A 25,990-nucleotide genomic window follows, 5' to 3' on the forward strand; every position below is an offset into this window, starting at 1 on the left:
GCCCATCAGCTGTTAAAGTCATTGTAGATGTAGAAGAAGAAGAGTAGCATTCACATTTCGTATTGAAAACAAATTAATAAATTTATTATAAATACTTTGTGTATGTGTATATGTGTGTGTATGTGAAGAAATGGCCGATGATGGTGAAAACTCAGTGGATAACAAGCCAACAGACGACAGCAAGCCAGAGAAAATGTTCACGCTGAAGAAATGGAATGCAGTTGCAATGTGGAGCTGGGACGTCGAATGCGACATCTGCGCCATTTGCCGCGTTCAAGTCATGGGTAAGTCGGACTAGATTTTTCCAGTTACTATGTACTACATATGCACATCTGATTTACAAAAGCAGAGCACAAAATGCTGAAGTGCTACGGTACTGTAAGCAAATGCAGCAGCTACGCAACGAGCAAATTCAACTGGACTCGAAATTGAGAAGGGGCTCATTGGCAAGATGAGGGTTTCTATGAGGAATGAAAGTGTTAAGATCCCGAAACTGATATTTCTTTAGCCGGCCATATTAACTGACTTGAAAATCTTGCAGTGCTTCTCCCTTTTCCAAAGAGACTCAAATCCAAGCTCTGAAGATGTGTCCCTGTATAAAATATTTTAAATATGAAACATTTTATATGGATTTCATATGGAACGACCTTAACAAGATATAAGATCTTTGATATTCGATATAGTACTACCGAATTCTTAGTTTCTAGGTATTCTGTATACATATATACCAAGTTATATGAATTGATTGGATTGAATTCAAGCTGGACTCTACTCTCATCTAGTCAATGGCACTTGCATACGTTAAAGATTAAGTGTAAGCGTCGGCAATAGTTAAATCTTGTAAAATATATATATTTTAAAAATTATCTTCTGGCACTACGCACGAATGTTCCCTTACGTAGTATTAACTAATTCGTAACCATTCCAAGAACTTATATTTCTTATGATATGATTATGAAGAAGAATTTTCTGGATTCTCAAGTCTAGTTAGTCATGCTCACTCTTTATATATCAGCCAAAGATACAGAAATATCTGTGATAAAATCTTATACATCTGATTCAGTTGCCTATTCAAATAACTGAAAAGAAGTTGATCAGAAACTTTAAGTTAATTTTCTACAATATGGGGATAAACAAAGGAACTAGTTCTTCCATAGTAAAAGAGTCACCACCGAAGACAAACAATTTGTCAACTCCATTCTATATTGCCTCTAAAAGCCTATGCAAATATCAAGAGCAACTATTTTTTCATCAGTGTATCTTATAGTTTAGATCGATTATTAAAATCAATATTCTTATATTTCAATGATTACATGAGCTAAGGAATTTACAAATGTTTATATGTATATATTTGAACATTCATAAAGGGAAACACGATTGCTTATGCAATTTATTTATTTATTGATTTTGCAGTAAGAACGTCTATTTTTGTATTATTTTGATTGTTTTTACTGTTGCCCTGCTTTGATTTATATTATAAAATAGATTCGTAATCTCAGCAGTCATCCAATAAATGCAACGCCATAAATTTTGCTCTATAAATTGGATTTGATTATGCGCCCGTAACATCAGCGATAAGCCGTAGATAGAGTCGAACTGGTTGATTATCAAAGACTTTGTATACGTCCAATATTCTGTGAACGTCAGTTACATAGAGTCTAGCTCTGATTACGTTAAATATGTGTATATACCTATATATATTCATATGCACCTCGTGTGCACCCCATCTATATGTATGTGAATGCATATATGGTGCATTCTAGAATGGGAATCGGTATATAAATTTATATATACATATATTTACGTATGTACATATGCAAGTTACAATGCTCACGTATTTGCGATCGACATTGTAAAACTGTAAATTGCGATTCGAAGGTCGCATGCAAATATTTGATATTGCTTTAAAAATAGTTTTTTTTTTTAGCATAGTCGCACCTTCTTTGATTCCCAGAGGGGTTCGTGCTGAGCTCATTCGAAAGAAAAGAGGAAGAAGTTAATTTGATTTGTTTGTAATTATATATTCATTAAATGTAAGTTATACATTATCATCCTATTATCTAAATAAGATTCTTATATTCTTTTACATGTTGCTTTTGCTTTTTGTTTCTTCTTTAGATATATTCGAATAGCCAATTAGATTGAACTTGTTTAGAGGTGGGGGATAGGGATTACAATAGTAGTGGGATGGTGATTAACTTGGCTTTTTTGTTAGGCTTATCAACTACTTATGTCATTTTCTACAGAGATTTATCGATGATTAGCAGCATCATAATTCATAATTTACAGCATCATAGAAACTAATGCGACTTAGCGACGATATAAATAATAATAATAATAATAACAATAAAGGAAATTCTTTTGCTAAATAAAAATAAAGCCACGCTCAATCGACAATCGACGCCAGCTCCAATTATCGATGTTATCGATGACGTCATTGTTATACAACTTAAGCACTAAGGCACTAGACTAATATTTGGTTTGATCGCTTCAATGATCCTTCACATTCCGTATGCCACCAATCAGAATTACATGTTGAAGGACAATGGCTTAATATTCGCAACCGAGGACATGCGACGGACGCGTCCCATCATCTTGCGCTCAATATCCTCCAGCGTCTTGCCCTGCGTCTCGGGCACATAGAATATCACAAAGAACAGGCCAACGAAGCAGATGGCGCCAAACATCCAAAAGGCACCATGTGCGCCCATAACATCTATAAATTCAGATAGTTTAGTAACCATTCCCGGAATATCCCTTGGCTGTGCGGCTTACCTATCATATCCTGGAAGGACTTGGTCACCACAAACGTGCAGGACCAGTTGAAGGCGGTGGCCACTGAGGCCGCGGAGCCGCGTATCTTGGCCGGCAAAATCTCGCCCATCATTAGCCATGGGATGGGTCCGAAGCCCAGCGAGAAGCCCAAAATGTAAACGACAAAGCAACTCAGCGGCAGCCAGCCCACATTCGAGGTATCCATGCCCGTGGACTTGCAATAGAAGAAGCCGCCGAGCACAAACAGCGTCAGGATCATGGCCACATTGGAGACATACAACAGAATCTAGAAAAACGAGAGAGAGATAAAGATTTATCTGCTGAATAATTAAAATTTTCCTGCTCAACTCACCTTTCGGCCAGCGCGATCGATCAGCACCGTTGCTATGAACGTAGCCATAAAGTTGACCACGCCCACAATGATGGTGCACACATTGCCGTCGATGGTGGAGCCAGCATCTTGAAAGATTTGCACAGTGTAGAAAATGACGGCATTGATGCCGCTCAACTGCTGGAAGAACATCAGGCCCAGCGATATGGACAGAGGCTTCAAATTGCTGCGCTTGAGGAGCTCCAGCATTGTGTTCTGAGTCGCCTGTCTGTCGGCATCCGCCTGGGAGCGCATCAAGCCCTTCAGCTCCGGCTCGACATCGGCCTCCTTGCCGCGCAGCCAGACGAGCGCCTTGCGTGCCCGCTCCTCGCGGCCACGGCTGACATACCAGCGCGGCGTCTCCGGGATGAGGAACATCAGTATGAGGAATGGAACTGGCAGCGCGCCGCCCAGGAAGGCCAGCATCGACCAGTCCATATAGGTGCCGGCCACAAAGCACAGCAATATGCCAATATTACCAAACGCCGTGGGCAACAGACCCAGCGTGCCGCGCACCTCCGGCTGAACCGTTTCGCCCAGATAAACGGGCAGCGAGAGCGATGCAATGCCCACACAGAAGCCGGCCAAGAAGCGTCCACAAAGCACCATCACCACATTGACAGCACAGGCGATCAGCAGCCACGAAATGATGAACGGCACAGCTGTGGCCAGGATCGTATTACGCCGGCCCAGATACTCTATGAACGGACCGCCAGCGATGCCACCGGCCAGACCAGCGAGCGGCATGATGCCACCGACCCAGGATGCCTGCAATCCAGAGAAATGGGAGTGCAACGGATTAGGAACTAGCTTAAATATAGGGGATAGACTCTTCAATTCAATGATTTTCCTGATATTAGACTAGGATAAGGATATCATATTTAGGAGTTTAATTTAAAGCTTGATCACTTTCGAAAATATTACAATCACAATATGAAATTCAGCTATTTTCTGCTGAGACTTTTCATAAGAACAACATATCTACATTTGCAAATAGTTCAGGAACTGCAGATACAGCCCGGGGTCTAGAATGTTAGCCATTGCGAAGGTTAGCTGGTTTCATTCTCCATTTAACTTTATGACAATTTTAATATTAATATGAATGCTCCAAATAGATTTATGAATTTCATTGAGCATAGCAATGTTACTGAAGTTGAAAGTTTATGGATTGATTGAAAGTACTTGAAACTTGATGCACAGATTTTAAGAGCCTACCAGCTATGGATAATAAATCATGCTTATTTACTTTTAATACTTGAAACAGTATCATAAAGTTGAATGTTTTCTAACTGATTTTAACTTAAATGTGATTAAAGAGCTTATCTCTATGACACAGAGAACTGGACGTTAAAGAATTTCAGTTTAGGAATCATTGATTAATATACATATATATTTTCTAATTAGAGATCGGAAAGTCGTTGTGGGAATTTGAAAGCGGAAGTCGAAATCAGCGAGAACAAGGAACAATTTACTGAATATTATTATTCTTAGCCTAATTTATCGGATTTATTGTCAAACTTACCGCTTGGGGCGTGACAACAAAGGACGTCAGATTGGCGTTTGTCATGGAGACCAAAGCGGGCGAGGTATAGGCGCTGGCAAAGCCCACGACCAAGGAGCCTAGCGAAACACTCAGCGCAGCAAGCACCTGAAATTATTATATAAGAAGAGTTGATGATGATATGTATATGTAAATAAACTATTTATAGATATGGGTGACATTAAAGCCGAGATTAACCTGAGAGTAGGTGCACTTGGCCTTGGGCTCATCGATGGGCACCGAGAAGGACACGTGGGTGTCCGCGCGCATAAGGATCTTCATGATGGATCAAACACTGAATAGCACTGTGACTCGATTCGATTCGAAATGAGTTTGTATTGTCTATGGTCTATTGTCTGTTGCCTGTTGCCTGTTGCAACCTTGTTGCACTACCGCCTTTCACTTTGCACTTTCGAAGCCTTGCTAACTCTATAGAGCGTTCAGCGGACGCTTCTAATGCATTGCCGGACGGATGAAACTCAACTGAATCTAAAAACCTGTCACTTGGAACTCGACTCGAATGCAAGCTAGGCCGTTAGATGTTAAGTACGATTCGCTCGGTCACGTACATAAACTGCATATATACATACATACATGTATGTATGTATGTATAAATAAATTTATGTACAACTATATATATATATATAAGTATTTTACACCAGCTGGTATTATAGACTGATGAGCGTCTTATCAATAGGCATTTCATGAGAGCTAAAGCCCAATAATTGATTATGATGTCTCCGAGCACAATTGAGACGAGCTTCGGCTAGAGCATCAGCCACAGCTGTTGTCATTCGCTTATCACGCTGTTTACGTGTGCCTCTTCACCAAATAATCGCGATAAGGCCCAAGACTGTCCCTTGAGTCGGTTTGAATCGGTTTCGGTTTCGGTTTCGCGTCTTGCGACGTGCTGCGACTAAAATGCGGAATGCAACTGAGCTAAGCGCACATTTGGCCATCAGAAGCAGAAGCAGCACTAGCAGTTGCAGCTCAATCATGATTGAAAGGGGGTAAGCAGAGGGCCTATAAGATACAGCTGACAGGTCTATCCAAGCGACCATTCATTCAGTTATCATTGAGGCGCTGGCTTGTATTTTTAGTCTCGCATAACTAACTAACTGCGTTATTTCAGTTTCAATTTCAATTAAAGACATCGCTTTATGGAGGGGGCTAGTCCAATCCGGGCGTGCGAAAATAGCCCGCCACGCGCTTCGCCAATGGCGACCCACAAACGAAGCGCTAAATTGAATGCCCGAATGCTTTATGGCGATATTAATGCCATTCATAAGGCCATACCCGAGCCACACATCACATCACATCACTCTCTCCTTCATCGTCGCCCACTCGTGTACAGTCACACGCCGGAGTCGAGTGCTCCATTATAGGCGCCAGTTTAGCAGTGTCAGCAGTCGACGCTTAACGATCCAACAATAGGCCGACTACGATCGTGTTTATGCCGTGTTACTCTTGACTAATCTGAATAGATTTTGATCGGACAAAATGGGGTATTACGCATGGGATTACTAGATAGTGCGTAGACTCTTAATACTTCAACTCTTTAGGCTCTCATATATGTATATAAATACTTGACTTCACAGTCATCTCATTATATCTCTTTTAGCTTGCGTTCTCATCATTCCCTATCTAGAGCAGACAGACAGTTCGTATAAACGTCATAGTTTGGCCATAGTCACTTATCAATCTGAGAGAGCGCTGTCGTCATTCGTTTGACCTACCTGTGTCCATATATAGATGGGATTCGTTGTGGGCCTGTAGACCTCCAGCTTGGGCTTGCCATCCTCGGTGATCTGTCGGACAAAGGGCACAGCATGGCGTATGTTGTCCCCCCGTTTATTGCCCATCTCGTCCATTTCGTACGGTCGACGGCTGTAAATAATAAAAAAAAAAAAAGAAATTGCGTTTCACAGTCAAATCAAACAATGAATTAAATATAATAGAATTGCGTCATCTTAGAACGCAAGTTGAGAGATTGGAAATTGGGGCTTGTGAATCGAGGATTGTGGGGTGCGAATCTCTGATTCGCTGTCAGCGATCACGTGAACAGAGAATTGGAAGCCAGGGATTGCGAATAATAAATCAGTATTTGCTGATCAGGATTCGGAGATCCGATGTGGGAATTTGGAAATCAGGAATATGGCATTTCACTCACCTCTTGCGTGAATCTGTGCTAATGGAGCGCTGCTGCTGGAAATTCTGTCGCGAGGTGAGAAAATCCTCGTCGCTTTCGCTTTCCAGATCCTTCAGGTCGATAATGACTGGCTTGGTAATGTCCTTGGGACGATGTATTAGGCGCTTGTGCTCGGCGTCGTCGCCCTCCTCATCACTGTCGGTGCTGGAGCCCTGTAATACTTTGTCGAGCTTGAAGGTGACCCGTGGATCGAGACTCTGATGTTTGCGCCCCTGGAACTCGCGACGCGTCTTATGGAACTCCTCCTCGGACGATGAGTCCTTGAGCAGATCCTGCAGAAATCGTGTGCCCTTGATGTCAAGCGAGACGTGCTTCTTCGCCTGGAACTGACGACGATTGTCGTTGGCCAATATATGACGCAAATCCTTGAGTATGCCCTTGTGGTCCACGCTGGTCGCCTTCTGCTGCTGGAACCCGATGCGCTTATCCTCGAAGCTATCCTCGTCGCTGCTCTCCGCGGCCTTGCTGTTGCCCTGCTGCTGCGGCTTCTCGAAGGAGACGCGCGAGCCCTTCAGCGATTGCTTGCTGCGCTGCAGCTCCTCCCCCCCAGTCACAATGCTGCGCTGCTGGCGATCACGATGCGGCTCCAGTGATGTGGGCGGTGGGGGCAGAGGCGTTAGCTCCAAGCTGCCACTCGAACGCAGGGCTGATCTCTGCTGCTGGATCTCTTGTGGTGGCTCGTTGATGTCGTCGTCCTCGAGCAGCGGACGGAATGAGAGCGGCGGCTCGTCGTCCACGTCGTGCAACAGTCTCAGCTGTTGCTGTTGTTGTGGTTGCTGCTGCTGCTGCTGCTGCTGTTGTTGTTGTTGTTGTTGTAGCTGTTGCTGTGGCTGTCTCAGCTGCTGTTGCACTGGATGCAAGTGGGGAAACTGCTGCTGCGGATGACGCTGTGGCGCTGCCTGGGGAAATGGAAACGGATCCTCTGGCAATATTGTGTCCAGACTGGTGCCCGTATTCGATGCCGACAGATTGCTCTCCACGCGATGATAGCCCAGCTCCTCCTGCCGAATATGCAAAGAATGAAATTTATGAAAATCCGAAATTTAAATTCGTCAAGCTTATGCTTAAGCTTTCAATTGCGAATTAGTGAGTCGTGCCCCGGCTTTTTCTGGTTTTTATATAGGCGCTCGGCTCGACGATTACTACAGAGAGTTGTTCTTGAAATCAAAGCCAAAGGTTGTCGAATCTTATCTCCTGCCTTCTGCTCTGACAGCAATTCCACATATTCCAGACTCTTTCAATCTCTGTCGGCAACACGGCTAAGCTTTGAGCATAATGGGTGTCTATAGACAGTGGAGCATGATTATAAATTGTGTATTTAGTTTTTCCTAAGTACTTGAGCTATTCTTTTAATTTTGAATTATAATTTGGGAGTATTAGCAGTGTATAAGCTCTACATAATTTTAATTGGTTAAATTTATTCTAAAATATTCCATTGAATTGACTATATTTAACTATTAAAAATGCTATATTCTAACGTATAGCTCGAAAATTATGGCTGTGTAAGACCATTATATTATATGCATCGAAAGTATTTCGCTAATATTGTAACGTTCAAATTTCATTCATCATTCTATATAATCTTTATAAGAGTTGCAATGAGTATTCTTCGGTATTCTACTCTTTTCGCCTGCTCTGTCTTCTCGTCTCTGAATATTACCCAATAATATATTCACTCTACATATATGGTAATACTTTATTATGTTTCAATTCCATCGTTCCTTCACGAATATTCGTTTCGGACTCTGTGAGTAAATATTATCAGAGACCGCATATATACATGTATTTATGTATTTCTAGCTGTTTGTTGTTTAGCATACTTACACCGGCTCTGGTTAGTTTTTCCTTTAGTTTGCCCATGGCGCTGCTCAGCGGCTGGTGATGATGGCCTCCACCTCCGCCCCCGCCGGCGCCTCGATTGTCGCGTCCGCTCATCTTATCAAATTGTGTCTAATGTTGAACTTGAACTCTCCGCTTCGACCTTGGAAAGTTGAATGTCTTCTCTTTGTTTATATAACGATTGTCAGCTGGGAGAGAGACTCTTGTTTGTAAATTGTAAACGACGTCTTTTTTTTTCCTTTCTGTGTGTGTTTGAATTTATGTCTTTGCTGCAAAGAAAGAAATAAGTAATACAATTGAAAATTATATAGAAATATAAGTAAATGTGTATTTAGGGCAGATTACAAAGAGAGAAATGGAATAAAATAACAAATCAAATCAGGCCAAAAGCTCTACAATTTAATTGATATCTTGATCAAATTTCATTTTGAGTTTAAATTATTTTCACTTGAGATAACATTTTAATTAGTATTAGAATTATTAGAGGAATTGCTTCTTTGACTTTATTTTACTTATCAAGCTTTTATAGATCTAGTTTCTCAAATTAGATTCAAGAAAAAATCTTAGTTAATATATTGCAAATATTGAATTGAATTTTTTTTATATATTTATATTTCTTATTTTATTAGTATATATATTACTATAGCTTCTCTTCGCTCAGTGTATAGGTATTTATAGTTGTTGCACTTGGACGCCAGCAAAAATTTGGCCAGTTCAATTAGCGTAAAAACAAAGGAATAGATAACGGTTTATATTTGCAAATGCTATTTAGATTTAGATGTCTGGTGTTTATCAGATATGTACATATTTGGAGCTGTGTGCTTATTGATAATGCGAGCCCCCTCCCATATAAATATGGTCTGATATAAGGTGCACACCCACTTTTCAAGTGAATTGTTGTATATCTACAAGGTCTGTATGTATGTCTAGATACATAAATACATATATATAGGTATGTGCGTATTTTCGACGTGGGTCTCAAGTCTGCACGCGTGACCAATTATACAGTTCTTTGCAAAAGTATATGTTCATTAAAATGTATATCTACTTAAGTTGGGGTGTGACATTACTATGGGCACTCAATGTTTCTAATCTGTTTTAAGCACTTGTCAAAAATATTTAAAAAATATATCTACTGTTCTATTAGCTATTATTAATAATATAAATGACACATTTTCTTTCACTCGTGCCAAATTCTCTTTTCTCTTCCTTTTGCTTTGCTGGCGCCTTTTTTCACTTTCACAAAAAAATATTGTTTATGTTTTCAAGAATTCTGTTTTTTTCTTAGCTGGCATGCGGCAATTGGCAATATTTTCATTTTCAAAAATTTTCCACATTCGACTTTGACTTTGCGACATTTTCGTGTATGTATGTACATACATATGTATGTATTTTTTCGGTTTATTTTTAAGTTTATAATAAAAAAAGAAATAATAATCATTTTTGTGGGCCAGCGCAAGCTAAAAAAGAATTATATACGAGTTTATTTGCTCCTGCGTCATGTGATGTGATGCTAACGGTAAGCGTGGGCGCCATGACGTCGACGCTTTGACCGGTGACTGCGACAGCCGGCGACGCTAGCGTCGACGCCTTTATGGCTGCTGACATCTATTTATTTATTTCTCTCATCTCTCTCTAACTATCCTCTATTGATTCGAGTAGTGACATAACAAAAATAGCTATTATTGCCTTTCATCTTGCACTGTACACATACATACACATGTATGTATATGTGTAGCTTTTAGCTTGCATTATTTTCGCAAATGCGCCTTAAATCGTGTTGCTGCCCTTGAAACGTTCATAAATGCATTAATGCGTGAGTGGTGTTGCCGCTATGTGTGTAGGTGCCGCTGTTGATGATTCACGTTAAATACATATATGTACATATATGTATGTATGTATTAGTTACTGGGGTTGCCTATCTCGAAGTGCTCTATTTAATTAAGATCTACCATGATAACGAGCAACAACACAGCACAACATAAACATAAGTATGTGTACCTCCTAACACATACTCACTCACACATTTACATGTCAACGACGCGTCGTACTTAACTTTGTGCTCTTAAGCGCAGCTCACAGTGTGTGCTCTCTTAAAATTCAATTTTCTCTTATACATATGTGCTCACGTGCTGTAAGCGTCATAAAGCTCTCCGACAACAGTCACATACATACAAACATACACACAATTGCCCACACACAGGTGCAAATTGTGTCTGCCGTGACGGCTTACTGTCAACAGTGCAACGTTGCGCATTTCGATTTGGCATATATATGTAGGTATATATATATATGTTTTTTGGTTTTTTGACAATGTATTTTTAAAACAAAACCTTTAATTTTTAAATGCGGCTGTGTTTTGTTGTTAATTAACAAAGTCGAGCCGCAAGTTGCGGTTTAATGTGAGGCAATTAATCTGAGCTACAGACGAAAACTTTAATTGACATCGCCCACGTTTAGACGTCTGGGACATATTTAAAATTTGCAAAAAAATACGAAGTTTAATATATAAAAGCTTGCTTATATTTTCTCAAAATACGCAAATACACTACAATACATACATACAAATCAAAACTATCTATCTCTATCTATTTGCACAATTATGTGAGCGTGTTTTTCTCTGTATTGCGATAAAAACAAATTCTAAATTTAAAAATATTTTCACGGTCGAACGTTCTCAAAAATGTTTCGACTATTTTGCAAATTTAGCTCCTTTTTGCTTATTATTATTGTTGTTGTAATTGTTGCTGCCTCTCTTTCAATTAGTTTGTTTTAGCCTTGGTAGATGGGGTTTTTTGGGAATTTTTCAAATTTACTCTTCTGCTGTTGCTTTATTGTCATTTTACCATTCCGCCACACAAATTACGTAAAACTATTGCATTAAATAACTTAAGACACCCGACCGGGCATTAGGGTGGCTCATTAATATATTATTTTTGGCGAATTGACGTAGTGCGAAAGAAATGCGCATAAATTTACATAGCGATTGGCTAATAAATTTTTGCTGCCAGACAAACCAAAGACTTTGTTTTTAAATGTAGCATTTAAAAAATTGCCTGAGTTTTGCTCAAAATTTAAAGAAAACGACACGACACATAACATTCGATAAGGGTACGACCGGAAATTGTAGCACAAAGAAATATAACTATGTACAATGGATTGGCAACAATATATAATATTCACAATTATATACTTAAAATAGTTTTTTTTATAAACTTATTTTTCAGTTGAATCAATACGACAATTTTTGAATATTTTTTATTATATACACATAGTTGATAACGAACGTGTAATTTTGCATAGTTTCGCTATTTCTTGTTCGCTTGACAGAAAAGCTGATTATTTTTTACCTTTTAACAAACTACTAAATGTGATATCCACTATTGTGGCACTGAAGCACGAGATTGGAATGAGCAACGTTTATATAGCGCACGCCAATTCACAGAAACTCGTTCGAGCTTTCATGCACTCTTGCGGTTGTCGGTGAGCAACGGCAAGAGAGTGAGAGCGTCACTGCTCTCCCACTGTGCACATATTTACAATATACATATGCAAATGCTGATATATGTGTGTGCGTGCCGTTACTTGGGCTAGTGAGCAAGGAAACTGAATAAATTTGTGAGAGCGAAAAGAGTGCGAAGGTCGAAAAGAAGGCATGAATGAATTGAGGCGCCAACACATGGATTTGTTTGTGGTTCTCTGTATGTGTGAGTGACGACGCTAATATTAGATGACAAGAGCAGAGTCAAAGGTCTCTGGAGTTTTTTTCTTGTTGCTAGCGATTTGCGCGCCGGCGCGACTGAGACGCCGCTAATGTCACGCTTACGATGCTGCGCTGCTTTATGACGCACTATGGGCATTTCTTGGAGGACGTGCCGCGACACAGTGGCACCATCAATATTTTATTGATTTGTTTTGGCTACAGCAGCTGCTGATGCTGCCGCTGCCCCTACCGCTGCCGCTGCCCTGCCGTGGAGTCGTGTTAATAGCCAATTGCTTTGCTCGCATGCGTTTGGTTTGCGCCAATTGATTTTTATTTACACATATTTTCAATTGAATATTATTAAATTGACTTTGAGGGCGCGTGCAAATTTTGCAGCCTTGGAGCACATTTGGCGTGCCAACTCTTCAGTCCAAGCAGCAGTCCAAAAAAACCCCAAACCCGAACCCAACCCAACCCAATCCAATCCAGCCCAGTCCGAGTCCAAGTCCAAGTGTGAGTTCGAAACAATCAATTTTGTTTATGAAAGCTTAATAATTGATTATTGTTATTGTGGCATCGTTTGCTATTAGTTTGTTTTCCGCTTAAATGACTGCAAAACGCGCCCCCAATTGTCGGGGGCTCGTCTTTCTATGTATTTCATAACAAATCATACACATTGCCTATCAATGAGTGAGCTCGCACAATTCCCTACTGCTGCTTTTACTGTAAACGGATTGTGCGCGCAGACAAACAACTACAAGTAAAACTACACTGAGAGGCAGACACACACATGCATATACATACATATGTACATACATATATGTTGAGATATGCTTGCCCGCACGTTCGCGAACCTACACACATGCATAGGATACCGCGAGCGCATGGGTGCGTAAGTATGGATATATGTGTGTGTACATGATTAACGGAAAGTTTTAACTGAGATTTCTCAACCAGTCACGTGTTGCTATAGGGTATATCAATTCACAATGGAAAATCATCTCTATATATCATCACTCATATGTATGTATGTTCATATGTGTAAATATATACCTATGTATAGCAATACCTATGCATATCTGTATTTCCTTTCATAGTAGGCTTAGGTGGTAATAATTTCAAGTACTCATACTTGCTGAACAGGGTATGACAAGGCTCATCAACATATGTTTTTTTTTGCTATTTTTTGCAGCTTAGTTTTTAGCAAACGACCGTCATTTACCCTCGACTGTGGTTCGAGCTACTCTCGTGTTTGACCAATAATTATTGCATATATCAAGGTTTCTCAGTAAAACAAAAGTAAAATCACATACACATGTATGCATATGTATATATGTACAAATGTGCATATATGTATTTATGTATGATTTATATACATATGTATATATGTCTTTTGTTTGATTAACAGGGGAGGCCAAGCACGAGTCATCGTCACGAGTCTTTTTAGCAGCAAAACTTGTTTGGCAGCCCAATAGGGGATCTTAGAGACTTGGACTTGCCAAATAGGGTACGAATAAAAGAGTTAACATAAACAAACAAAATAATTAAAGTGCAATGAACTTGAAATTTATATTTGATCCAGCATGTAAGAAAGGATGTCATTGCATTACAAGGTTAACAATTGCAAAGTTGTGGGGTATCAAACGTGTAGAACTTTCTACGTACATATGTAGCTCTCTCTATATATATTTTTTCAATTAATCACTTTATTGGGCTAAAATATGTATACATACATATGCATGTATGCGTAGACATCTTATCGTGGTATATCAATATCTTATGTAAACATTTCAAAGACATCAGGTTTATGGGTTTAAAAAAAAAAATATATAAACAATAATTTCATTCACTATAGTTTTTACACTAATATAGGGTAACATAGCAATAAGTATACCCTCGAAATATTTTCATTTTTGTAAATCAAGTGAGTCACTGACAATAAATTATGATCGATTATCACAAGCTTTTATTTTCTCCGAAATCTACATGATAAGTTATTCATAATAATTGAAACTATCTTTAATAGTACTTGCTATATCAAAACTGACCCCTAAGCATGACGCAACAGTTATTTGTGATGTAGTATGTACAAATATACAGGTGTGTGCATTTATTAGTGTATGTGTATGTATATATACAGCTGTTTCGCTAACTACTAAAATAATAACTTCGAACTACAATCGCTTCCTCTTCACCTATTTTTAGAGGGAACTAATTGAAAAACGAGCAAAAACTCGAGCAAAACGAGCAGAGACAAGCCCCCAAGTCTTTGCAGTTGCTACTGCACGAAAATAACGTGCTCATAGCGGCAACAGCAGCAGCAACAAGAACAAGAATAGCAAACAGAAAAAAACATACAGAAGAGCGAGAGATAGAGAGAAAAAAGCGTCGAGGCAGAGCAATTGGTAACAGTGCTCTGAAGATGCTCGCATTACATACAGAGCTGAGCAGGCGCTGCAGTCGGCGTAGCGTCTCGACGGCAACTTCGACGCATGCGCCTCCACTTGTATTGCTTAAAAGGCTGATGCAATTGGCTGTTATTGCGTCAGCAATTTGTGAGCCACTAATTTGTGCGTTAACTGGGCAGAAAACTCAGAGATATGCAGACAGAAAAAGTAATGTATAGATATTTATAAATGTGCGTAAATTAAGTACATATGCATTTAATATAAATAAAAATAACTTGCGTTAATTAATGTTGATATGTCCACGCCTTCGTTTTTGACGCTTCCGGTCCGTCGGCCGCAACACACAGCACGCGCATATTTAAATCAATTACAAGAAATCATTAAAAGCTTATTTATCTAATTGTTGTTAGGAGTCACACACAACACACAAACACACATTGCTAAGAGATACATACTACCCATTATACCCGTAGTCCCCTTTTCGCATAGTGCCATGACACGTAGCCGACATGGAGAGAGCGCACTTACAGTTGTAGCCGCACGTCCGCTCTCACATACTTACACATACTTATGCACGCAAAAGAGCGCAATGCTTTTAGAGCGCGATCGCATCGCTCTTTTTCTGCGGTACGACAACTCAAATATTGCTAAATTTAGCATTCAAACTCGAAATTCTACAAATAAAAATAAGAAACAAAAATTAACTTAAGCATGTGATGTCGGACGTTGCCTCGCACACCCGTTTGCACGCCTAGAAGTAAAACAGTTGTATGTAAATGTGTATGTATTTGTTTTTGTGTTCATATCCAATGTGGGGGCCCATTTTGGCACACGATACATGCAGAAATACCATTTAGTGTACATACATATCTACATGTGTATAGACATACATATAAACACGTACAATCATACGTATATATGTACATATGTATATATGCTTGTTTGCTAGAATGTAATGATGGCGGTTCGTATGGTATAAGCTTTGTGGCGGCGACTGACGAGCCTCCAACTAATACACACAAATAGCCAGCAGCATGTATGTATTACTATATTTTGTGCTCTAAATTTGCTGCTCTAAAGTCTAAAGAGCTAATCAACTATTGGCTTATCGAAATAGAATGCAGTACGTTAGGTGCAAATATTTATATCGATACGTTTACGAACATAAACGTACTTTATTTTCGTACTTTAAACTTTGAAGTTTAAAAATCATAAACAAAATTTAACGATCACGCTGTCAAATCAAACGTAAGAATCAACTCATAGAGGTTGCAAATTCCAACCGGTAAAGTAGTTGCGACTTCCAATTTTAAGCAAATATGTATGCTTAATTTTTTTAGTTTTGTTCATTATAGTGGGCTCTTGCTTACGTACTAGATACGTACGTAACGTAAAGAGTCGAGCAGCATACACGTGCAGCGACTGCAAGTATTTGCTCTTAATGCACACTCATTCGAATAATTATGGCTAAATGGCAAAACCAGCGCCCTTCACTCAAGGTCAAAGTCTCGCGGCGCTGACCGGTTCAAAGTTGTCGCCGCGAAGTCGTTGTCTAGCGTGAATAAAAGCTTTACGTAGATCGCACCGTATTTTGCTAATTAGTCACACACACATATACATATGTGTATGTACATATGTATGTATATACTCTATGTGAATCTATGTTATATGTATGTATACATACATATGTTCCTATATACTTTTATGTATTATGTATTTAGTAATTTTCCATACCCTTAAATTACGTGTAAAAATGTTCTAAGTCCTTAGTAAATTCTATACAAAAATAAATAAAAAGAAGAAAGAAGCATAAAATATTTGTATTTGCGTCTAAAAGGAGAAAATGGTTTTGCCACGTGGCTGATATGAAATTTGCAATCGAATGTGCGGCAGGCATGAGCCTCGGTGGCGCAGTAGGCAGCGCGTAAGTCTCATAATCTTAAGGTCGTGAGTTCGAGCCTCACCCGGGGCATGTAATTTTTTCTTCTCCATTGTTATTTTTATATTTTTTTTAATTTTAGTTCGTAGCCTCAAATATATTTTTCACTCAGCCACCCAATAAAAATGTCAAACGAAATGACAATTGCGTGCAACAAATAATAATAACAAGAATAGCTATCATATTACGCCACTGCTTTATAACGGTTGCCTGTTCCAGTTCCTTCATTCCCGCTTCAACATTTTATGACAGTTAATCTGTCAGACGACAGTTTGCTTGTCTGTCTGCCGTTCGTTTGGTCGTCAGTAATTCAGTCATAGGTGTAGCTTCTATTTACATTCACAATTACAGTTGAGGTTCAACTAAAATGACAAATAACAATAGCACGTCATTACAAATGGCATTCATAGCCGATTTAATTTTGTTAAGAAAAACGTTAAATAAAAATGCTTTTTTTGTGGAGCTATTGAAAATTTAAAAAGTGCGCCACAAATTTAAATTTAATGCCAGAATGGGCCGTCTTAAAGCGATCAAGCTATGTTCTCAATTTTTATAAGAGAGATCTGGCAATAATGATTTTCATCGAATTTACATAGCTTTACATACTCTTATAAATGTGTGAGAAATCGTCCGAGTCCATTAAATCTAACGCTCTTGTGACATATAAAATTACATTTGAACAAGTTCAAAATGCTCATGTCAATGCTCTTTAATCAAATTTTTAAAATGGGATAATTTGAGTATGAATTTTGCTTCAGTTATGAATTAAAGTCAGCCCACAGTAAGTGGCTAAAAAATTAGAATTATTCTCGACCTGTCTTTGTAAGAGTTTCCATATATGCAAATATTTACACACATTAGCGTCGCGTGGACAATAACAAAAAAAAACTGTCGAGTCTGAAATAGATTACAACTGGGCTCTATAGTTTAGGTGGGAATATTAACTAACTTTTATATTAAGACAAATATAATTTGTCTTTGATATGGCTTAAGAATTACAATCCATAATATTGTGTATACATACGTTGCATGTGAATATTATTTAAATTAGATCTCTATCTGATAGTATGTGATATTTAAACCTACCTAAAATAATGATTTTTAGAATGCAAAATACATTGCTATAATATTATCATATATTAGTCTTATAAAAAGGATTGAATATGATCTCTTCTGATCCTGATCAGAATTGATATTTTATATATAAAAAAGAAAGCTAATTATTTAATTTATTCTATGATATCAAAATATTGCCTTTCTGTCTGCTACCTTTCTAGTGCTATAAGTTGTACCAATTCATATTACCCATACAGATACAAATCGGTAGGTTTACAATTTGATGCTTATCGCATCAGTCGCAGACTTGCCTAAATTGGCATTAATCGGACACCTACAAGATAGAAAACACGTGCCGCTCCCTGTAGAACGGCTTATGTAAAGCGTGCCGGAAGACGAGATCTTCCAGTTCACGTTCCAGCGTCGGGCGTTCAAGGTCAGCGGGACAAGATATTGTGATAAGAGAGCTATTGTGATATTATGAAAATGAAAAAAGGGAGGATTACAATGTTTTCGTTGTAAACACGATTAGCGGAGAACGTACGAAATTATAATCGTGTAACATAATCTATTTGCTTTGGTCTTACGAATGAGGATGAGATACCTTAATAATATATATACTCTTTTCCATATGACATTAAAATATATGGAATATTTTCAAAGTGAAACTTTTTTAGCCAATGGAATTTTTTTCCCTAAGCGTTGGGACATGAGGCAGCTGCAATTGGAATCTTTCGGAATGAACACATACAGCCCTAAGCAATGACCTATCTATGTATGTACGTACGTATGTATGTGTGCATAAGTGTTTGGCGTGAATTAAGTCCTAAATTTAACACGAGAGGAATTTTTTATGGAAAATTCCCACACACACACACACACACGCACGCAGACGCACAAACACTTTGCCATATGCAGAAGTGCAAGCATTTGGAAAAGTAAATGTAAAAGGCAAAAGCGAAACGAAAATCGAAATTTTCCATTCGTTTGTCGAACGCATCAGACGATGGATGCACTGCAGAGTCAATACCCCCGTCCCCTGATTGCTATCACATGCTTGTTCGCTCTGGTTCGCTCTCTTGATCTCACGGCCCTCATACAAACACACACACACACAAATATATGTATATATGTACATTCGCTCACAATATAACTCTTTCGCGTATATCGATTTTGTTTTCAAAATCACTTTAAAGTTGGCAAAGCTTTCTTCTTGTATCGTGCCGGTTGTTATTGCTTTCTTCTTTTGCTCTCTTCTTATGTGCAATTTGTCTACTCTCTGCATGTGACTGCGATCTTTGGACTTTGGGCAAGTCGACCTACAAGGGGAACCTGCCAGAATCTCCTGGTTCCGCCTCTGCCCTGATCTGGTTAATGCACTTAGTTACTCTGCACGTTTTCACAAATACCTCGTGAATGGCAGGCAGGTTGCCAAAAAGATGCCAACGGCTTGATTTCCGATTTGGCTTTAGGTTAAGAATGCTATAAGCAGGACACATTGTTATTTTGTTTAAATACATACATACATACATATGTATGTATATTTATAACTGCATAAGTACATAAGTATATGTAAATAAATACATTTTTGTTCTATTATAAAATAAATTCTCTAAAATATGTACATGAGTATATGATAATTAAGTAAACAGTTGCTAACTGCGTTCATTAGGCTGCAGCAAGTTAACAGTTAGCTAATAACATTCACACTTTCTACTGGGTCACATGTGTGATTTTGCACAGATCACACACACACTCGCACGTTCACATGTGCACATACATACATACTCACACCTACACGCTATAGAGCATCAAAATATCCCAATTCAATACTTCACCAAAAATCCTTCGTAAGCAACTTTCGACTGAGCTGTAAAGATTTTCATTATACATTGCACATTTTTGCAGCGTCTTAAAAAGCTTCACAATTTATTTTTGCATTCATTTGGCCCTCGCCGCCTATGCTGAGCGATGCACTTAAGAGCGCAATGCACAGAGCGAAGAGCAGAGAGCGCGCATCTAGGGTAAGAGAAAGAGCAAGAGCGAGCCGGTTTTGGGGGCACGTTCGTTTTATCGTTGTAGTTGTTTATTGTTGCTGTTACTGGTGCTGCTGTTGCTTTGGTATACAAGACAAGCCCCCGTGCGTGACGTCACGTAAACGCGACCGTTACTGTAAAGCGAAAAAGAAGAAGAGCAACGACGCCAACGACTCGAAAACGAGTTGTGTTGGCTGGGCGAAAAATGTGCAAGACAACAGCAAAAAATAGAGACGAATGCGGCGAAATGGGCTGCTCATAGCATGGCGAATCGTGCAACGTGAACGCAATTGATCAATCAGCAATGGAAGCAGCGAGAATAACGGAGAGGGTGAAGGAAAGAAAGAGTGAATACACTACCATGTGACCGATCTGTCATTGCTTTACTCAGCCGATAAGATATTATTCTCGAAATTGGCCCGGCCTGTCGCGCACTCCATAGGCGTGTCACAAGTGTGAAAAGTGTCGAGCAGTAATATTATTTATTTCAGACACAGAAATGTCATATCGCTAATAGGAATCAATTGTCATACAGCGAACCGTTCGGTGGATCGCTTGGCCGTTTACCCGCTTACCCGCTTACCCGCTCACCCGTTAACCTTGAACTTAACACTCGCAGCGCAGTCGCACGTTACATAAAGCTCAGACAGAGACGGGCAGCGGAACGAGAGAGAAGCCGACAAAGAGAGACGGCACATTTGCATATTTCGCCTAGTAGGCGCGACGCGCTAGGTCTGAATGCATTAGGCCCGGTTCACAGGCGTCTAGTCAGGTGTTGCAAACCGGAATTTGAATTGTTTAAACTTTGCGATATTTATAGATGTCTGGTTGGATCAGCCGACTTGTCCAATAAAAATAATTCAGATGCCAGTCGAGCAGGTTTATCATGCTCTCTTCCCCTCCCTCTCTCTGCCAGTCTACATTTCTGTTCTCTTACGTTTGCTTCTTGATGAAATAATGCACATATATTGCGTTATATGATTCAGTTCGATTGAGCGAGAGCGATGCTGAGTGAATCAGTCATGGGATCGCACATTGTAACACTCATGCGTGCTATTTTTCGTACATAGGTCTACTAAATAATTCACGGGTTGAATAAAACAATTCAAGTAGCCTAGAAAATTGATTGATTTTTAATGATTAGACCGCAAAAAGAGTCGAGTTCAAATTTGGTATAATTAAAATCCGTTTGGGGTTCATTTGTTTCGACTCACTGAGCCAGTTAAGTGATATACTCTAGATGTCTTTGGGAAGAGAAGTGTAAAGTGATTACTAACTTCTTAGCTTATAATATTGGGATGAGTTACTCCACTAACCTTTTGGTAATCCGGTTAAACTTCCACTAGAAGATATTTTATAGTCGAGCTGCCAACATTCCATTCAAATAACCTACCGAAACTTGAAAAATTCCAATCAGCATTCCGCTCCAGACAACCCACTCGATGCAATAGAATTATTCTCATTACGTAACGCCCGTAAGTCACCTGAGTCTCTCGGCTCTCGGTGCACGATCCCAAGTCTGAGTTTCTATCGCGTCATTTGTCACGTTTTATTTGTCTGCGCCATTTCATTACCACCTGACCATGCACATTCTTAATTATCTCGTTCTAATCGCTGTCGTCTGACTGTCGCTTTCTATACTCGTTTGGCCATTTGGCGCGAGATGCTTGAGGCGGACACACCCTCCTTTTTCCGGCCCTATCAGAAGCGAACAACTTGCAGATACCCTGTATGCGATGACGAGTTGACTAGACTTTTTTTTCCAACTCAACTGAGAAAGAGGTTCATTGAAGTGAAATCTTTCAAATGAATGGGTTCGTTAAAAATAACCTGCTCGGTTGTATGAACCCTCTAAATACAATTACACTAATTCAACTGTACAAGATAATGGTCTAAATAAACTGAACGGTTCAATATAATGAACTTGTAGTACTATTCAATAAAACATGAACTAGTAACCTTATTCAAGCAGCCGATAGATCAGAATGAATCAGTGAGCTTACGTAATTGTATAGTTCATCAAATGGAATTAGTTTAGACCTTTAAATCAATATTAAATATTGCGTATTCTCGCTTTTGGCGAAACTTAACGAATTTAGTTGCCCATTCGGATATGTTTCAATGGATTGCACGTTCTGCAAGCAAAACTAACCCATCCTATTTGATATAGGGTATATAAAAAACAACTGTGCACTTAATTAATTGACGCACTTGAATTGTTATACCCAGTATCCATTGAAAATGCGGATTCAGGGTATACAGGTTTTCTGATAAAGTATGTAACAGGCAAATAAATACGGAACTGAATCCATTATATGCTTCTGATCAAGGGCCCAACTAGCTATATATACGTCTAAAATCAGCTTTTCGCAGGGCTCAGGCAATTCCTGTGCTGAAAACAATGTTGATTAAAAACAGTTTCGTTTATGTTGCTTATTTATTTATTTTTATTATTTCTCACTTTTCACTCAATTTTCGTATACTTTCGCAACACTGTGCGCCGGCATCCATAGCAAAACAGGCCCTCGTAAGATTGTAGATATGTACAATATATATATATATATATGGTCAATATATGGTTCTTTGTGACAGCGGTAATTGTTTATTGACTTGATTGGCCTTAACTTGCCCAGACAAACAATTTATTGTTATTATAGAAAACAGATGAGTTCAGATGAAGAATAACGTCAACCACTGCATTGAACGGCTGCGTAATGCCCTAGCCTCAGTCTAGTTTCTCGAAGTATACCTGAGTTAGGCTGCGTGCAATGCCATAGGCATAGAAGGTAAAGTCCAGACGGTAGACACCTGGTGGCACCGGCATATTCATCTTGTTAATGTCCAGAGCGAACTTGTCCACCATCATGTAATTCTAGGATGTTGATTGACAGATTAAGCACTCACTGTTTGATTGATTGGCTCACCTCAGTCCAGGGACAGGTGTGATTGAAGTTGCTGTGCTGTCTGATCGTATCGAAGACGAATCGCTCGAATGAGAGCTGATATTTGCGTGCACCCATTAGCTTGCAGAAATCGAAGAGTATGTTGTAGAGAAAGGGACGATACCCATCCCTACGCTGGAAGCACTGCAGTCGGGTAGTTAGATTCGTGACGGGCAGCTCCAGCAGTGTAACCTTCAGCGACAGCTCCACGTGGTTGCGTCGCACCACCTTCAGGCGGCAATAGTCGTAGCGGCAGAAGCCCCCATTTGTTGGCAGCTCCAAGCACTTGACGTTCGTGAATTTCAGGAGGCGTGCATGCTAGGGTATATCAATCAGTCAGTTATTGCCCAACCCTCCCTCTCTCTTCTCATCTCCATCACTTTTTGTGTGTTTCTCGCTTACCGTTGCCTCATTGAGCAACATCCATAGTCCCAGTTGTAGCCACATTGTACGCATCTTTCTGTCTAAATTTCAATTTCGAATTTCGAACTTGTAGTACCCATGGCTAAAGTGCTAAAACGTAATTGTGTTTTACCATTTATAAGTCGATTAGCGCTAGGTTGTTTACCTCTAGCAGATAGGCAATCAAAATTACAGGTCAATTTTTTGACAACAAAACAAATATTAAATAAATAACCATTAGTATTATAAGAGAGACAGAGAGTGTTAGAGAGAAAGAGCGAGATATAGATGTAACTTCTGAGAGATGAAAAGAGAGACTTAGAGAAAGGGGAGTGTGAGTGGAAGGGTATAATAAGTGAGACACAGAGAGAGATAGAATCAGATGCAAAGAAAGATAAGGAGATAGAGATAATATTTGATGGATAGAGGAAGAGGTGGAGAGACAGGAAGTGAGAGAGATATTTAAAGAGAGCGAGGATAAAAAGATAGAGAAAATATATGTACATACATACATTTCAACCCAATAGTGAATTCCTAGTCCCATCTAGAACAATCATGTATCATTACGTCCTTATAGGCATCATAATGAAAATAATAACTAACTAATAAGTATAGATCATCAGTTCAGTTTCAGTTTCAGTTCAAAGACCAATAGCCGAATTAAGTTTAAGGCGCAATTTTCAATTGTTCATCGGCTGTTGACTTCGCTAGCTGAAATTCGTGGAAAAGCCCTACAAAATATGTTAATAATTTCCTGTTGTGGGTTTTCAATTACAAAATAAAATACAACACAAAAAAAAAGGTAAAATAAAATAAAAAATAAAAATTGTCTTGCGCTTTTTCACACCAAATATGAACAACATAAAACGTAATTCTTTGACTCATTCAATGCTAGCTCCACTTGACCCTCCTTCGCACCCTATTTCTTTCATTTATTTCGCATTTTCATTTCTAATTTCTGCCAACGTCAGCAGCCGTATCTGGCCCAGCCAATGCGGCGTATACTTGTTAAATGACGACGCTCTCGATCAACATACGACGAATCAAGCGAAATACACCGTTTGTAAATTCAGCTAACGGTTATATGCCTATCCAAGAGCCGCTCGTATTTTTAATGATTTACACAATCGACTACAATTCTTATTGGAAATTTAACTTATCTGATATTCGGCCAATCAGATTAGTTTAGTTTATTTTATTTTTTGTCGCTTAAAATTATGCTACAGTTTTTTTTTTTAAGTTTTTTAAGCAATATAATGAAACGTTTTATAAATAAAATAAATAAAAACTGAATAAAAAAAAATGTGTTAAAGTGTAAATTTTTTGTACTTGTAACAATTTTTTTTTGTTATTAACATTACAGTAATTACAATATAAAAAATATTTGATTTTCTGTTTATTTGAGTAATAATTTACTTTCTATTTACTTATTTTTTATTTTTTTTTAAATTTATTTTATTATAAGTGCTTTGCTATTACTTTTGTTTATTTATTATACTTGGGTGTTGCAGTTTTTTTAGATAAAAAATTGTAAAATACGTCTCTGCAATGTTTTAAAGAGTATCTTTTAGTCGATATCATGCACTAGAGCCAGCGTACTTACCTGTGTTTTTTTATTTGATTTTTTTTTTTTAATGTAGGCAGTAGGTATTAATATATTTTCGCAAACGCGTTCAGATTTCGAAATGTCAACACCAACACCTGCACCTGAAATTAGCGCAGCTCAGGTGATGCCTAAACACACACACAAACACACACAGTTGCAGCTTAGCTTTTGCATTGCCTTGGCAAATTTACAAAAATTCTCAGAATTATTATTTTTATTTTGTATTGTTTTTAGGTGAAAACCGATGCGTTTCCAATTGGGAAAGTCAGTGACCTCTCCCACGAAAAAAGGGAAATCTGAGTTGGATCATGTACGCGCGCTTAAACTATACTTAACATAATATTGAATGAAGCGTCAAAAAAAATATACATGTGTGTATATGTGTGTTTGTGTGAACTGTTGAATGAACACGAATTAAATCGCGCGATAAGAAGCCACATCAAATTGCAAATTGAAAATTGCGAAATTCGCGAAATCGTAAACAGCGTGAAACGGGAAACAGCATTGAGTCAATCATACACAGAATACAATTGTTCTACCAACGCATAACATTTGAAATAATATCTGCGATCTTAGCGTAATAGCTCACCCCTTCTCTCTCGCTTACTCTCGTTAAGCAGGCCTCTAATGAAGTGCTGACAAATAAAACAGCTGCAAGTGATTGACTTTATATAATTTTTTCCGTTTTTACTACGTCACATTTTACGTACTACGTAGCACGCATCTAATTGTCGGCCAATGCTAATTGATGACGTTTTTCTCTCTCCCTTTTTAACTGCCCGCTACTCGATCGTTGACGCATTTATAACTATTCTGTTTCTCTTCTTTGCAGATTCGTGTTTGCGTTGCCAGGCGGAGAACAAACGGGACGTGTTAGGTCGACAGGATTGTGTTGTTGTTTGGGGCGAGTGCAATCACTCGTTTCATCATTGTTGCATGTCGCTGTGGGTCAAGCAGAACAATCGCTGCCCGCTGTGTCAGCAAGAATGGTCCATTCAGCGCATGGGCAAATAGGCCAAGGCGTCATCTCACAAAAACAATAATTAAGCTAAAGAGCATGTTAACGTTTCTGATATAAGCAATAACCTAGATCCATTTAAAAAAAAAGTCAAGCTGAATAAATATAAAAAGAAAAAAAAAAAATAAATACAAACCACATTTATAA

General features: G+C 38.8%; 3 protein-coding genes and 1 non-coding gene across 5 annotated transcripts; 2 read left to right on the plus strand and 2 right to left on the minus strand.

Annotated features, from left to right (window-relative positions):
* Positions 1 to 25,978, plus strand: Roc2 (Regulator of cullins 2). Its single transcript, XM_018104066.3, has 2 exons — positions 1 to 284; positions 25,658 to 25,978. Exons 1-2 carry the CDS (start codon positions 131 to 133, stop codon positions 25,837 to 25,839), a joined length of 336 nt encoding a protein of 111 aa, XP_017959555.1. The 5' UTR covers positions 1 to 130; the 3' UTR covers positions 25,840 to 25,978.
* Positions 2,001 to 12,222, minus strand: Tret1-1 (Trehalose transporter 1-1). Of its 2 annotated transcripts, XM_018104048.3 has the most exons (8): positions 12,084 to 12,222; positions 8,719 to 9,002; positions 6,856 to 7,895; positions 6,422 to 6,572; positions 4,668 to 4,793; positions 3,128 to 3,913; positions 2,776 to 3,061; positions 2,001 to 2,716 (listed from the first exon to the last, which is right to left on the minus strand). In XM_018104048.3, exons 2-8 carry the CDS (start codon positions 8,827 to 8,829, stop codon positions 2,529 to 2,531), a joined length of 2,688 nt encoding a protein of 895 aa, XP_017959537.1. In that variant the 5' UTR covers positions 8,830 to 9,002; positions 12,084 to 12,222; the 3' UTR covers positions 2,001 to 2,528. The 2 variants fall into 2 exon arrangements, with proteins under 2 accessions (XP_017959537.1, XP_017959538.1); XM_018104049.3 differs by lacking the exons at positions 6,422 to 6,572; positions 6,856 to 7,895; positions 8,719 to 9,002; positions 12,084 to 12,222 and adding an exon at positions 4,884 to 5,207.
* Positions 16,744 to 16,816, plus strand: TRNAM-CAU (transfer RNA methionine (anticodon CAU)). The gene has a single exon. It is a non-coding gene; the product is annotated as a tRNA-Met (tRNA).
* On the minus strand, positions 22,365 to 23,470 carry LOC108653516 (uncharacterized). Its single transcript, XM_018104065.3, has 3 exons — positions 23,220 to 23,470; positions 22,800 to 23,135; positions 22,365 to 22,747 (listed from the first exon to the last, which is right to left on the minus strand). Exons 1-3 carry the CDS (start codon positions 23,271 to 23,273, stop codon positions 22,601 to 22,603), a joined length of 537 nt encoding a protein of 178 aa, XP_017959554.1. The 5' UTR covers positions 23,274 to 23,470; the 3' UTR covers positions 22,365 to 22,600.
* Positions 25,979 to 25,990: the final 12 nt, after the last annotated feature.

The sequence above is a fragment of the Drosophila navojoa genome, chromosome 5, assembly GCF_054131105.1.
Source record: "Drosophila navojoa isolate 15081-1374.11 chromosome 5, UAZ_NAV_1.0, whole genome shotgun sequence".
NCBI lineage: Eukaryota > Metazoa > Arthropoda > Insecta > Diptera > Drosophilidae > Drosophila > Drosophila navojoa.

Bases quoted from the DNA above. Each gene is read 5' to 3' on its own strand.
- LOC108653516 (XM_018104065.3), bottom strand. From the start codon at position 23,273: ATGCGTACAATGTGGCTACAACTGGGACTATGGATGTTGCTCAATGAG. The intron at 23,136-23,219 runs GTAAGCGAGAAA...GATATACCCTAG, and splicing joins TGTTGCTCAATGAGGCAACG to CATGCACGCCTCCTGAAATT. The intron at 22,748-22,799 runs GTGAGCCAATCA...TCAACATCCTAG, and splicing joins ACACCTGTCCCTGGACTGAG to AATTACATGATGGTGGACAA.
- Roc2 (XM_018104066.3), top strand. From the start codon at position 131: ATGGCCGATGATGGTGAAAACTCAGTGGATAACAAGCCAACAGACGAC. The intron at 285-25,657 runs GTAAGTCGGACT...TCTTCTTTGCAG, and splicing joins TTGCCGCGTTCAAGTCATGG to ATTCGTGTTTGCGTTGCCAG.
- Tret1-1 (XM_018104048.3), bottom strand. From the start codon at position 8,829: ATGAGCGGACGCGACAATCGAGGCGCCGGCGGGGGCGGAGGTGGAGGC. The intron at 3,914-4,667 runs GTAAGTTTGACA...TCTGGATTGCAG, and splicing joins TTGTTGTCACGCCCCAAGCG to GCATCCTGGGTCGGTGGCAT. The intron at 2,717-2,775 runs GTAAGCCGCACA...CTGAATTTATAG, and splicing joins GTCCTTCCAGGATATGATAG to ATGTTATGGGCGCACATGGT.